Source organism: Parasteatoda tepidariorum, chromosome 5, assembly GCF_982258835.1.
Source record: "Parasteatoda tepidariorum strain Cologne lab strain chromosome 5, Ptep-v5.0, whole genome shotgun sequence".
Classification (NCBI taxonomy): Eukaryota; Metazoa; Arthropoda; class Arachnida; order Araneae; family Theridiidae; genus Parasteatoda; species Parasteatoda tepidariorum.
The window spans coordinates 63,759,108-63,772,806 of NC_141759.1; the positions used below are offsets into that span (position 1 = coordinate 63,759,108).

General features: G+C 30.2%; 1 protein-coding gene across 3 annotated transcripts in view; it reads right to left on the bottom strand.

The window, feature by feature from the left end:
* Nucleotides 1-4: 4 nt before the first annotated feature.
* LOC107438918 (spectrin beta chain) overlaps nucleotides 5-13,699 on the bottom strand; it is a 98,641-nt gene continuing 84,946 nt past the window's right edge. For all 3 annotated transcript variants that reach the window (XM_087164091.1, XM_087164089.1, XM_087164090.1), the window contains 4 exons: nucleotides 11,228-11,303; nucleotides 7,085-7,188; nucleotides 5,451-5,493; nucleotides 5-1,095 (listed from right to left, as the gene is read on the bottom strand). In XM_087164091.1, coding sequence (XP_087020217.1) covers nucleotides 943-1,095; nucleotides 5,451-5,493; nucleotides 7,085-7,188; nucleotides 11,228-11,303 — 376 coding nt within the window. In that variant the 3' untranslated portion in view covers nucleotides 5-942. The remainder of the gene's footprint in view (nucleotides 1,096-5,450; nucleotides 5,494-7,084; nucleotides 7,189-11,227; nucleotides 11,304-13,699) is intronic.

A 13,699-nucleotide genomic window follows, 5' to 3' on the forward strand; every position in this document is an offset into this window, starting at 1 on the left:
AAACTTGCTCATTAATAACTTTATTGAAATCTGAACTGTAACAGTTTAAAAAAGTATAAATATCTCATTCATTAAAAAGTCTTTGAAACCTGTAGAAAAATAAGATTAACGGGATGAGATCCTCAAACCTTTGATTATTTATAAATATATATTATTTTTGTTGTATATTTATATTGTATATAAAATATTTTTCATCATTTTGTATCCAATTCTTCATATTATAGTTCCTTCAAAATATAATACTGCTTAGTGATAGTTTTTTTGTAATTACTGATAAATGAAATATCAGTGAAAAAAAAATCTTTTCACTGAATATTATATACATATTACCTAGTTATAATATAAAAATTCATTTGCTCTCTGTAGCCTATTATATGTGAAATTTCAAAATTAAATCAATAAAGTTGAAATATTTCATATTACATCATAAACATTTTTTTATATGAGTTATCAAAATTGAAAAAATTTATTAATGAAGTTATATAATTAATAAAACACTTTTTTTAGTTTTTTGTTGTACATCTTGTGACCATTTTAATAAATTTTTCTTTTAAATCTTATGCAAATGTTATGTTGATAATGCTTAAATTTTATTGACGGATTAAAGATTTTAGAAATATAAGTTTTCTCAAATATTTACTTAAAAAAAGTTATTAAAAAAACCATTATTAATTTCAACTGTATATGATTGTATTTATGGTTTTATAACTATACACTCTAAAATATAATAATGAGACTTTAATTAGAAAAGAAAAGTCTCATTATTTCTTCACTAAATACACTATTCACAAACAAATGAATGAATGTTTTGAAACAATTATAAATAATGTTGAAGATGAATAAGAATTAGTCATTTAGGCTGTTAGTCTAACTGTGGAAGTTTCTATGAAAGTCAAATTCCATTCAACTTTTCATAGATATAAACAGTATTTTTAAGGGTATTTATTTCTTTTTCATTGCAAAAAGACTTCTTCGTTTTTGTTCATCTTTCCTTTCTTCCCTGCGCAAGGGTAAGGTTTGAGAATAGCCTGGGCCTCCAGGAATACCTTCTGAAGATATTTGTTGGAGTTGAGAAATCCATTTAATCATCTCTTCCTGTTAGAAAAAAAAAAAATTAGTTCTGGAAGTTCTGGCTGATTTAAAAAAAAAAAAAGATGAGTTCTAAATACAAATTTAAATTAAAAATGCTAATTTTTGAATTTTATGTAACAAACTATTGCTGTAAAACAGTTTGTAACCTAAAAATTATTCTAACATGTCTTATTTTATTAAAAAATGTGAAATTTATGTCAGGAGTTATAATTTTTAGAATCCTGTTTAAAAAATGACGTAAATAAGTATAACATCAGGATCACTAATTAATATGCAACTGAAAAAAACAAAACAACTTATTTGATGAAGTTTAGAGGTCTATCTAATGACCCCCTTTCATTAGAAAAAAAAAATTAGTTATGGAAGTTAGGGCTGATTAAAAAAAGATTTTTCTTTTGTTTTTTAAAAAGGTGAGTTCTAAATACAAATTTCAATTAAAAATGCTAATTTTTGAATTTTATGTAACAAACTATTGCTGTAAAACAGTTTGTAACCTAAAATTATTCTAATATGTCTTATTTTATTGAAAAAATGTGACATTTCTGTCAGGAATTATAATTTTTAGAATCCTGTTTAAAAAATGACGTAAATAAGTATAACATTAGGATCACTAATTAATATGCAACTGAAAAAAAAAACTTATTTGATGAAGTTTAGAGGTCTATCTAATGATCCCCTTTCAATTCTCCATTTCCTGTGGCAATAAAACAGGTTTTGATGTTTGCAGTCAAATCTTCCATATTAGTAATTTGTCAGATTTGGATATTTTTTTCTCACTTAATATTTTGAAATTTCTACTTTTTTCACAACGATTCTATAAATTTGCATTAATGATAGACTAAGGAACACCCTTACAACTTTTAGTAAAACCTTTGAATTTATATTTATTTGCTTAAATTATTATATGTATTCTGTAAACTTGCAAAACAATTTCGTAGTTTTTGACAATTAGTTTGCAAAATTGTTATGTCTACTTTGCATTTCTTGATGATAGTATTAAAATTTTAATATTTAAATATATACATACATACTAGTTGTCTGCAATCTAGTTGCAGGTAATTTTGAAATAAAATTTTGTAATCGATCTTCAAGTTGTTAGCAATTCTGGACAAGGGTTAAAATTATGTTCGAAGATTGAGTGTCAAGTTGTTTCTTTAAAAAATTTCAAATTCTATTTTGTTAAAAAATTTTTGTGGTGTACAGTGCATGAAAAAAAAATCTTTCTGAGTACCTTTTGATCTAATGATCGAGTTTTCACATATTGGGACTCAATCTGAAAGGTTTGAGGGAGCAATCTCGAATAAGCTCATTAGTTAGAGCAGTCGATATTTTATGTTATGAAATGAGGCATCAAAACTTATTTTATTTTAATAAACATACCTTTTTCTTAAAAAACGATTCAGATTCTTGACCTCCAAAATATCAAAAGTTTGCACCTTAATTTTACTCTGCGTATTTTGCCATATCTCAAGAACTTTGCAAGCAAATTAAAAAAGATTTTAACGAAATAGGTCCAATAGTTCCTGTGAAATCAAATTTTTTCATTTTCCATATAAAATTATATACTTTAAAATGATAAAAATTTGTATACCTTACAATTCAAAATTTTTCGACTTAATAAATATTGTAAGGAAATTATTTAAATGAAATTTATATAAAATTTGTATGAATCCTTAGATAAACTAAGTTTATAACTGTGTTAAAAATTTTCAATTTGCTGAAAAAATTCTCAAGGTATGACGAAAAACGCAAAAAGTCAAATTAACATTTATGGGATCAAACTTTAGACTACCCTCCTGATCAAACTATTGTGACCATATTTTCTAGATTGTTGCTAAACCTCATCATAATCTGTTGCAGAAAAAGTATGTTTATTCAGAGAAAGAATTTTTTTTGTGTTTTTGTAACTTAAAATATCATCCACATTACCTAATTAGTCTATTTGCGACCACCCCCATGAACCATTCAGTCCTAATACATGAAAATCTGATCATTAGATAGAAAGTTTTTCAAGTTTTTTTTTTTTTTTGCACTACTGTACATTAAATGTTATTAAGAAATTTAATGGTGAATGCTGCTGATTAAACTACCATGTTTTGTTTATAGCAAAAGTTTCTAAACTGTGACTTTAAATTTTTTTTTATTGTATTCGTTTACATTTAAAAACAAAACAAAGTTCTACACTTAAAATTTTGTTTGATTTGCTTTTTTATACATATTACATATCTGGCAACTTTAACAGGTTTTCTGCAAAATTTTAAGTGATATTAACCTAATTAATTTATGAAAGCAAAATTACTAAATTATAAAAGCAAATTAATTCATAAAAGCATATTTATATCTATAAATATAAAATAAATGATTTATTTATAAAAGCAAATTTTATGCTTTTATAAATATAATTTAAGATGATTTTCACCTCTATATATAAATTAATTAGACATATATATGAATGTATGATAATCATATGAAATCTTAAAGCTCTGGCAAAAAAAAAAATTATTCTCATTTTGACTTGGGAAATTCATCTTTAGAAAGATTAAAATTTAACAAGTATGACATGACGTTTTTTTTTTTAACAAAAAATTTCAAGTTATTTTTTTGCTCTTGATGTATAATATGAATGAAAACTATATAAATGAAAACTATATAAATGATTGAAAATGAACAAAATACAGTGAAACTTCCAGGAAAGACCACCTCTTTTTAACGACCTCCTCTATTTGGGGAGGCATGGAATTTTTTCTTTCCATTAACTTTGTGTTGAAGAAAACTTCTCCTAAGCTCCGATAATCCTTCCCACCATATGCGGAAAAAGTTAATTTGGGAAATACAAAAAAATATTAAAAAACAGATAAGTAGATTACAATGTTTATTTAGATGTTTACTATGTTCAATGTGTGTTAGATATGTTTACTCTTATATAGGGAGCTCTTTTTGATGATCTGTGAAAGAGATATACAACTTCATGTAGCAATCAGAGTGCACTAAACACAATGCTACCAATGATTTATTTTTAGAGTTGAAAATTAAATTAGAAAAAAAAAAAGAATTATTTTAGAAAAAAACTAAGCATCTCAAACAAACTTTAAAGTAAACTAATTTTTATGATATAAAATTAAATGCAAACTTAAACGTAATTGTTTATTTCTTTAAAATATTTCTGTCTTTCATATAATTGGTAAATTTGTTTTTATACACAATTATATCAGTAGGGATAAATTTTATTGACGTTGAATTTTATTCATCGATCCAGTTTTCATGACTCCACATTTCAGCATTAAGAAAATGACACTGACTAAAATCAAAATCACTTGGAAAAAAATATACACTTTCATTTTGAAGTTAATGGAAGCAACTCCAAAAAATGACCAACCCCAATAAACAACCATTTTACTGCGATACAGAGAGTGGTCACTCCCGAGAGGTTTTACTGTATGGGCTTTTGTAATGTTAGACTACAATAGAAATTTATGAAAATATTTTTTTACCAATTCATCATGATTCTTATTTGTTTGTATTTAATTATTTTTCATGATTCTTTTTCTTGAATTTTGTATGTGTAACTCTAGGGCAGGGTTTATTTATTTATTTTTGCTCATGTTTTGGTGTTTCAGGACTTAAGTACTTATTAATCACTTACGCTATATTAGTATTTCAGTCTAGAGTTAGGAAGTAGTTGATAGTACAAAGTAGCACACAAATTTTGAAAGAAAAAAAAGACTATTTTTTTTTTATTGACTCTTTCCACAGATGGAAAATGTGATAATTTATAGCTTCCATTGTTATATAGTGTGTTTAGAGGCAGTTCTAAACTTTTTGTTTACCTTTTTCTCCCTGGCAAGCTGCCAGCATTAAAAAAATTATGACTTTTGAAACTATGTTTTTTTTTTTTTTTTAATTCATTTTGTTTCCTTATATTTCTTGTTAGATTGCCAACTAAAAATTAAAAGTAAGAATTGTGGTTAAATGGCACGCTTTCTTCTCAGTTTATGTATATCCAATCAAGTTAGAAGGAATAAAAATTTCACTTAGAAAATCTTGAATTTAGTTATATTTTTATGAGTAAAATAATTTGACTCGATAGTTTGTAAATGTGTATTTGGAATTTTAAAATTCTGATGAAAACATGAGTAAAAATATTTGGATGACTTGAAATTTTCATTATTATATTATTATTATGATTGTTTATTTATTTATATTAGCTTAGAATTGATTTTGTAAAGAATGCTGTTTATTTGTTTTTGTCTATTAAAGTATATCTAAAATTAAAAAAAAAATTTTTTTTTTTGTTTGAAAAAATAAATTTTTTTTTCACGGAATGTGTTGAGTGTATTATTTAAAAATGCAATTTTTACCTCATCCTTTGCCTGGAAAAGATCTTCACCTCCTCCCATCAACCTAAAATAATACAAGATTATACTAGTTTCCTTCCACTAATAAATTCCACAAAAATTATAATTAATTCAAACTCAGTGATTAAGGCACTGAATTGTCATTATGAAGAACTGGAGTTCAATCCCCAGTGGCAGCTTAAAGCCCACCCAGTTCCAGAGAAATAGGTACCAGTTAGTCTGTTAAGTAAAGACAGTGGGTATGCAATGCTCACCACATTGTTGCTCACGAAATTTCAAAGCCTTAACCTTTATGGCTCCCCTGACCCACAATGGGCTGTTTCAGGAGTGCCCTACTTTATTATAATTAATTCAATGATGCTGTTCTTAATTATCTAAATAATCTTTATTGCATACAAAACATAGGGAATTTCACAAAATTGTTAAAATTCTTTCTTAATTTAATGCACTCATTCATTTGAATAGAACATGAATGACTAAGTTTAGATCACTATTTACAGTTATGTACGTATAATTAATTAAAAATTTGTTTGGCATGTAACTTCCAGCTATTAAAAATCCTAACTACCTATCTTTTAGTTTTAATATAAACCTAAAATCTAAACCGCTAAAAATTTTTTTGAATTAACTTAAGGCCATGATAAGTATACTTACCACTATTTTTAATAATTTTTAAATGTCGATTGGAAGCTATTTTTCATTTGTTCATCAATCTGCTGACAACTTCACTAAATACTTAAAAATAAAAAAATGTGTGTAACAGTAAAGGTCAGCATAAGGTCACTGACGAGCTATTTTCTCTTATGCGTTCGTTCACATGCCAATTTCAATTTCTAATCTAGTTTATTGGAGGTATAAACAGAGAATTTCTAAATTCGGTTATTTCATCATCAGCATTGGCACGACAGCACTTCGTGAGCCTGGGCCTTCCTCAGAAGCGTTTCTCATTCTGCCCTTCTCCCAGCACTCCCTCATTCTGTCCTTCTTCCAGTTCTTTACTTTTAGGATGGCAAAATCCTCATCCACACAGTCTTTCCATCTCTTTTTGAGCCTTCCTCTTGGCCTTTTATTGGAGGAGGTTGCATTACAGACTCTTAATGCTGTTCGTTCTCGGCTCATTCTCACCACATGCCCGGCCCATCTCATTCTACTTAGTTTAATAGATTTAATGATATCACTATTAAAGAGCTTATATATTTCAAAATTATATCTTTTTCTCCAGTTGTTGTTATCGAGGATAGCACCACAGATAGTTCTAAGACCTTCCTAATTCGGTTATTTCTAAGCATAAAAGTTCGAGTTTGAGGTCAATTCTTTACAGTGTGTAAGATTTTGAAAAATCTCACCCACCTTTCCTACTAAAAATAAAAGAATCAAGTTCATTTTAGGTAATGAATTAAAAGATTTTATTTTTTATAAATCAATCTCAATCCGAAAAATATTTTAACATAGTATTAAAAAATTTCCCTATAAAGACGAAAAAAAAAAAACTTAAATTATTAATTTTGAGTTCCATTTAGCGAACTGGTTTTAATCTTCACAAAAGCTTCTACTTTCATAAAGCATAGACTGGTAAATATTTTGTAATTTAGTTAACGGAAGTGTAAACAAATCTGTCACAAATATTGTTAACTTACCTTAGCCGGAACACGTGTCTTCGTTTTGTGTAATCAGTTGCAACCTCAGTTGTACTTCCTCTTAAATCTACAGGGGATTCTCCATGATGATAATTTTCAGGTTCCTTAAAAAAAATTAAAAATATTTTTGTGATGTAGTTCATTTACGTCGCACTAGAGCTGCACAATGGGCTATTTGCGACGGTCTGGGAAACATCCCTGAGGATGATCCGAAGACATGCCATCACAATTTTGATCCTCTGCAGAGGGGGTGCCCCCCCCCGCTTTGGCAGCCCAACGACCTGCACGCGAAGTCGAGCACTTTACGGTAGAACAGTTTAACGAGGACCCATACCTCACACCCTCGGTCCCTACGCAGACTGATCCAAGTGGTCACCCACCCGCACACTGACCGCAGCCAGTGATGCTTGACTTCGGTGATCTGCTGGGAGCCGTGTCTTAACGATCAGTCCACTGCGGGACTAAAAATATTTTTATAATTTGCGAAATTAAGGTAGTAGTAATACTTTATGTACATCGCTCTAAAGCTGCATAATGGGCTTTTGGCGACGAGTGGGAAACATCCTTGAAGGTGATCCGAAGACTACCATCACAATTTCAATCCATTGCAGAGGTGATTTGCGATATAAGTTTAATGATATGAAAAGTTTTAAGTTACACACGAGGCAGTTAAATTTGTCTAATATTCAAAGTCTTCCTGGTTTTACTAATGACTTCCTGGTTTACTGAGTTTTCTTCAAAAGTAAAGTTTGGAAGCATTTGTAGAAATCGTAAATAACAAATATTTTTTTTTTTAACAGCCGGCACTGGACTTGTCGTTTTTCGCTATGGAAGGTGCCGGAAGTGTTGCTCATTTTGTGTTGTCCGGTGAGCACCTTGTGACGAAAGTCACACTGCCACGGATACCCGTTCATAGGATGGGCTCATTCACAATCGCACACAACAAAGGACAACCAACACCTCCTAGAAGAAGGAAGGCCTCAGCACGGATCAATTTAGTAGTCCGATGTGACGAAGTTAACTGCGCAGTTGATGAAAAATAAGAAAGATGTCATTACGTTCGGGGTACTAAGCTGCGCAGTGGTTGAAAATACGAAATATGTCATTACGTTTGGACTACTAAAGGATATTTATGGTAACCCGTGATGAGGCCTACTCTTTTATAGGAGGTGTTGGGCATGCTAACCGCTCGGCCATCTAGCCAGCATAACAAAGGATGTGAAACTATCTCCATTCAAAGTTGTTGCTGTTGTTGTTAATTTACGTCGCACTACAGCTGCACAATGGGCTATTGGTGACGGTCTGGGAAACATCCCGGTGGATGATCCGAAGACATGCCATCACAATTTTGATCCTCTGCGGAGGGGACGGCACCCCCGCTTCGGTAGCCCGACGACCTGCGCGCGAAGTCGAGCACTTTACGGTAGCACAGCTTAACGAAGACCAATACCGCACACCCTCGGTCCCTACGCACACTGATCCAAGTGGTCACCCACCCGCACACAGACCGTAGCCAGTGATGCTTTACTTCGGCCATTCAAAGTGATAATAACGCCTCAACAATTAAGAATGTAGGCGAAGGGGATAAAATTATTAAGTAAGCTTATAATGAATTTAATTTTCATCAATAAAAGCTGTTGAATATTTGCTCTACTTAAGACTGTATTGATAATTGTACGAGGTCTCCACTCAATCAACATGGGGGATACGGATTTTTCGTGCCAAAATTACGCCTATACACTTTTGTAATCATTATTTTCAAAATATAATTTAATATTCTGGGAACTATCTTTATCAGTCTGTTTTTAAATATTTTAGAAAATATCAATTTTTGTATAATTTATGTTAAAAGAATTTTTTTGATATCATTCAAATCTATTCTCGTCGGAGGGAGAGAGAACAACGCAAAAGAAATCACACGAATATTCAATAACTAAAATATAGGAGTTATAGTATTCAATGAACCAGTTACCGGTGATGTTTCTATAAGATGTTCACAAATTAATTAATCGGATACTAATTAACCAAATATTTATTAAACAGATACTTTTAGTATATATATATTTATTTCTGTTCTTCAATGTGCTTCTTGCAAGCCACAACCTTTCATAGGATAGTTCAGTATCGAAAATAAAAAAATTCTAAAATAATTGTTCTTTTTTTTTAAATGAAAAAAATTATAAGAGCATTTTGTTATCTCGTTTCCGAAGATAAAGTCGAAAAATTGTTATCAATGTAATAAAATGCTACCATTTGAGTTTTCCTTAAATTGTAAAACTTCACCGCATAATGAAATATCCTGATGGTCCAATATGCTACTATCTGAGTCCACGATTTCAAAAAGTGCAATTCGTTGGAAATAAATCCAGTTCACCTGCATAACTTTTGATTTTATGATTGAACTAGTTAGGTAACGTGATGCAGTCTTACAGGTTCGAGGACATACCTTCTATTCAAAATGGCCACAATATTAACAATCCACAAATGGCCTACAATCCCTTTATTAGTTATTGTATATTTTGCTATATCTCTGGATTTGCTCAAGCAAATTAAAAAATTTCATTTACAACAATAAAACTTGTTAAACCAAATATAATTCTGAAATTTTCACGATTATTTATTTTCTAATTTAATATGATCAAATATTTTTTTAATTGTATAATAGATGCATTTATTATAATATTTTCATATTTTGAAGCTTATTTTGAATTACTAATAATTCCAAAATTATTTGCAAGAAATGAAAATTTATAATACAATCTTTTTAAAATTTTATAACTACTCATAAACTATTTGACTGATTTCGAGCACTTACTTTAATGCATTTAATTACATTTAATGCATAAAATTGTTTAACACTGTCTCTCGAAGCTCTATCGGCAACGAAAATAAAATAGCCATAGTTTAAGTGCCTTACATTCGAAGCAATGTGATATTGCTAAACTATACATATTTATATAATCTGGCCATGAAGAATTATCAGGGCTTTAGAACAGACAAATAATTTAAACATTTTAAAAGTTATAAAACTTATTTAAAAATCACCAATTTGGTGACATTTTTCAACCTAGATGAAAACTATCAAAATCACTACCGTATTCTCAGTTTTTGCAAATTTTTATAAGCCCAGGTAATGCAGCATTGTAGTAAGTTTTTAAATATTAAAAAATTAGACCACAAATGCTTATCATTTTTATAAAGTGGCTCTTCTCCATATTGACGTTTTGCGCCATTTTCAAAATAAGCGTAGACAACTTTGACTTTTGATAAACTAAACTTGACCTAACAGTCATATGTAACAGTTGCAAACTCACAGCAGTTATAAAAATGGCATATTATTCGCAAAAAAGCATCATTTCATTTTACGACATAGCCTTCGAAAAACAGCCTTAAAACTGAAACTGAACAGACTTAAAGCTGACTTATGATTCGAACCATAAAGAAACAGAGAGCTCCTTCCCCAATTAAAGACATTATCCTGAATAACTTTTGTTTTATTGATTGGATTTTCAGGAACTAAGAACCATTTTCAATGGTTCAAAGAATTGATCTCAAATACTATAATTTGCTTTAACTATTAAGGAATTGAACAAAAATTTAATTTTTCTGCATAAATATAATTTTTTCCACAGATTTGGAATCTTGTCTACCAAAACATCTTTCCTGTAGCTTAGTCAGGATAATGCTCAAAAGTTTGAACCCATTAATGTTAATTTCACTTTTTGTATTTTTCGAAATTTTTAAGCAAATCGAAATATTTTAGCAAATTATTATAAAATTCGTTTATACTAAGATAATTTAGAGAAAGTACATTTTTATGACTAATTTCGTAACTTAATCTATCGTTTGAATGTATCAATTTACATATTTTTAGTTGACCCTTTGGACTATTAAAATTGGTTTTTAGAACGTAAAAATTCGATCATTAGAACAAAAGTTATTTAGGGTGATATCTTCTGTTTTTTGCTTGCTGCCAAGAAAAATTGTCGTGTAAAATAATAATTAAACGTATAGATTTTATTACTCTTGCAACAACAGCACAAAAAGGTTATTGTACCAGTATATTCTACATAAAATGGTTTACCTTATTATATTCAATAATTTATTTATATAAATATTCAGCAAAGAAGAATGGATACTTACTTGTTTGCAATGTTTTTGATCTTTGTAGGTATATAACTTGTTATCTTTGACCAAAATGTATACTTTCTCCCATGATCTGCAAAAAAAAAAAAAATAAATCTATATATATGTGAACGGCAAAGTATGAAATGCCGGCATTATATAGAATGCCTAGGCATTCTATATAATGCCGGACGTTTTTAGGGTAAGTATGAAGCGTGAGAAGTATTACATACTTTCCCTAGACATTGTATATAATGCCTAGACATTCTATAGAATGACAAATGCTATTTAGGCAAAGTATGAAATAAACGTCCTGATGGGGTTATTATGTAAATGATGTGCATGTTACTGTGAATGACAGTAATCGGTGGTTGTTGACTTTCACCGGTGAATGTTGACAATCACATAGTCGCTTTGGTGAATGTCCGAAATATTTATTACATCTGATTTGATATTAATTTATTCGTGGATATAATTATATTTATTCGATATTTTAATACTTACTGACGATAGATTAGAAGAAACATCAGTGTTTGGAGTATCGGGCAAATATATACCGGGCAATGGCACTTGACCTTAAAAAAATATCAGTGTCGGATATACCGGGCAAATGTATATCGGGCAGTGGCACTGAGCCTTAAAAAAACTTCAGTGTAGGATATACCGGGCAAATATATACCGGGCAATGGCACTTAACTAGACCTAGTATGACTAGACCTTTGGTAAATGTCCGAAATATATACTAGGTCTAGTATATATACAATGTGTGAAATATAAACCATTTTATACTTTGCCGGCTAGTTTTAGGCATTATATAGAATGCCTAGGCATTCTATGTCCCTATGTTTCATACTTCTACGTTTCAAACTTTGCCGGTAACATACATAATAAGATTTCTCGAATAACGCGTATTCATTCAATCTTTAGCTATAATGCGGAAAAGTTTTGCAAGGGAAAATGGAATTGAATTTTTAAAATCAAGTTTCAAAATGCGATTTTTTTGTGTGGATTTTGCCAAAGAAAAGTAGAGGTTAATATTGCCATCCGTGAAAGAAAGATTTTGTGAACCATTTTGGACGATTAAATTTTTATAGAAGAATTAACCAAATATAGACAAAATTTATAACGATATTGATATAATACAATTAAGATAAACAGAATGAGGTGTGCACGGCATATTTGCCGGTTAGATACTAGACCAACACATAAGTTTTTCAGATATAAAGCAATTGATACTAGAGATAAATGACGTCCAGAACTTCGATGGCTGAACTTCATTAACGTGGATTCCAAAGCCATAAAGCTGGCGAGATCTGGGAACAAAGAAAGTTAAGAGCCACCCCGGCTTTTCTGCCATTGATAAAGACAAGGCTTTTGTTAAAAAATGTGGTGATTTTTTGTCCACAATTTCGTTGTTTTACTATAGAAATGCTTTTTTTAAAAAATGTGGTGACTTTTTGTCCACAATTTCGTTGTTTTACTATCAAAATGCTTTTGTTAAAAAATGTGGTGATTTTTTGTACACAATTTCGCTGTTTTACTATCGAAACGCTTTTGTTAAAAAATGTGGCGATTTTTTGTCCACAATTTCGTTGTTTTACTATCGAAATGCTTTTGTAGTCGAAGTGTATTGTACAGTTGGAAGTGTGGGCTTAGTAGATTGTAGTTGTATTTTTGTAGTGGTAGATACGCTACAGAAGAAAACGGTTGAAAAAGATTATATCAACAACTTTTAATGTTCAGGGTCTGCGCATTGAGTTAATAAATTGTTTTTTTTTCATTTTACTTTCTATATAAATTCTAAATACATAAGACTGCAATGCACGAAAAAAATTTTTACCTTTCGATTTAAATACACTACAAGTGATATTGGATGGCACGTTTTTTCAAGAGCAGGTATAAAAATCAGTCGGAAATAGTAACCAGGAAATCTTACGTCGAACTTTGACCCCCTAGCGCCATAGGGGGTCAAGCACAATCCATGAACTGAAAATCAAAATGGAGGAAGAAATAGTACTAAATTACGGGCCCACAACCTGTGGCCTACTTGCAGCCCGGTCGACTGTTGATGTGCAATTTTTTTTTTTTTTTTTTTTGAAAAATAAGAAAATGTAGAAAATTTCGAATCACACATTTGAGTCATCACTTTTTGATGCGCTTAATTTGAGCTGATTCTATTCCAAATCTATATTGTTTCTTGATCCTTTATCCAACGTTATTACTGCGAAATTCAGCATGATTTCAAAAAATCCAATGTTTTTAATACGATATTACGATGCAAGATTTTATGAATTTTGAGTAATTACTTATCGATTCGCATTATTTTTGCAGACTTCACAGTAAATACAGAGGACCGGTGGCTGAGTTGTAGCGATTAGCGCTCCCGTACCACAGGTCCTGGGTTTGATCCTCGGGCCGGGCAAGGTTGACTCAGTCTTTCATCCCTTCAGTGGGTCGGTAAATGAGTACCAAGCATGCTTGGGAACTAAA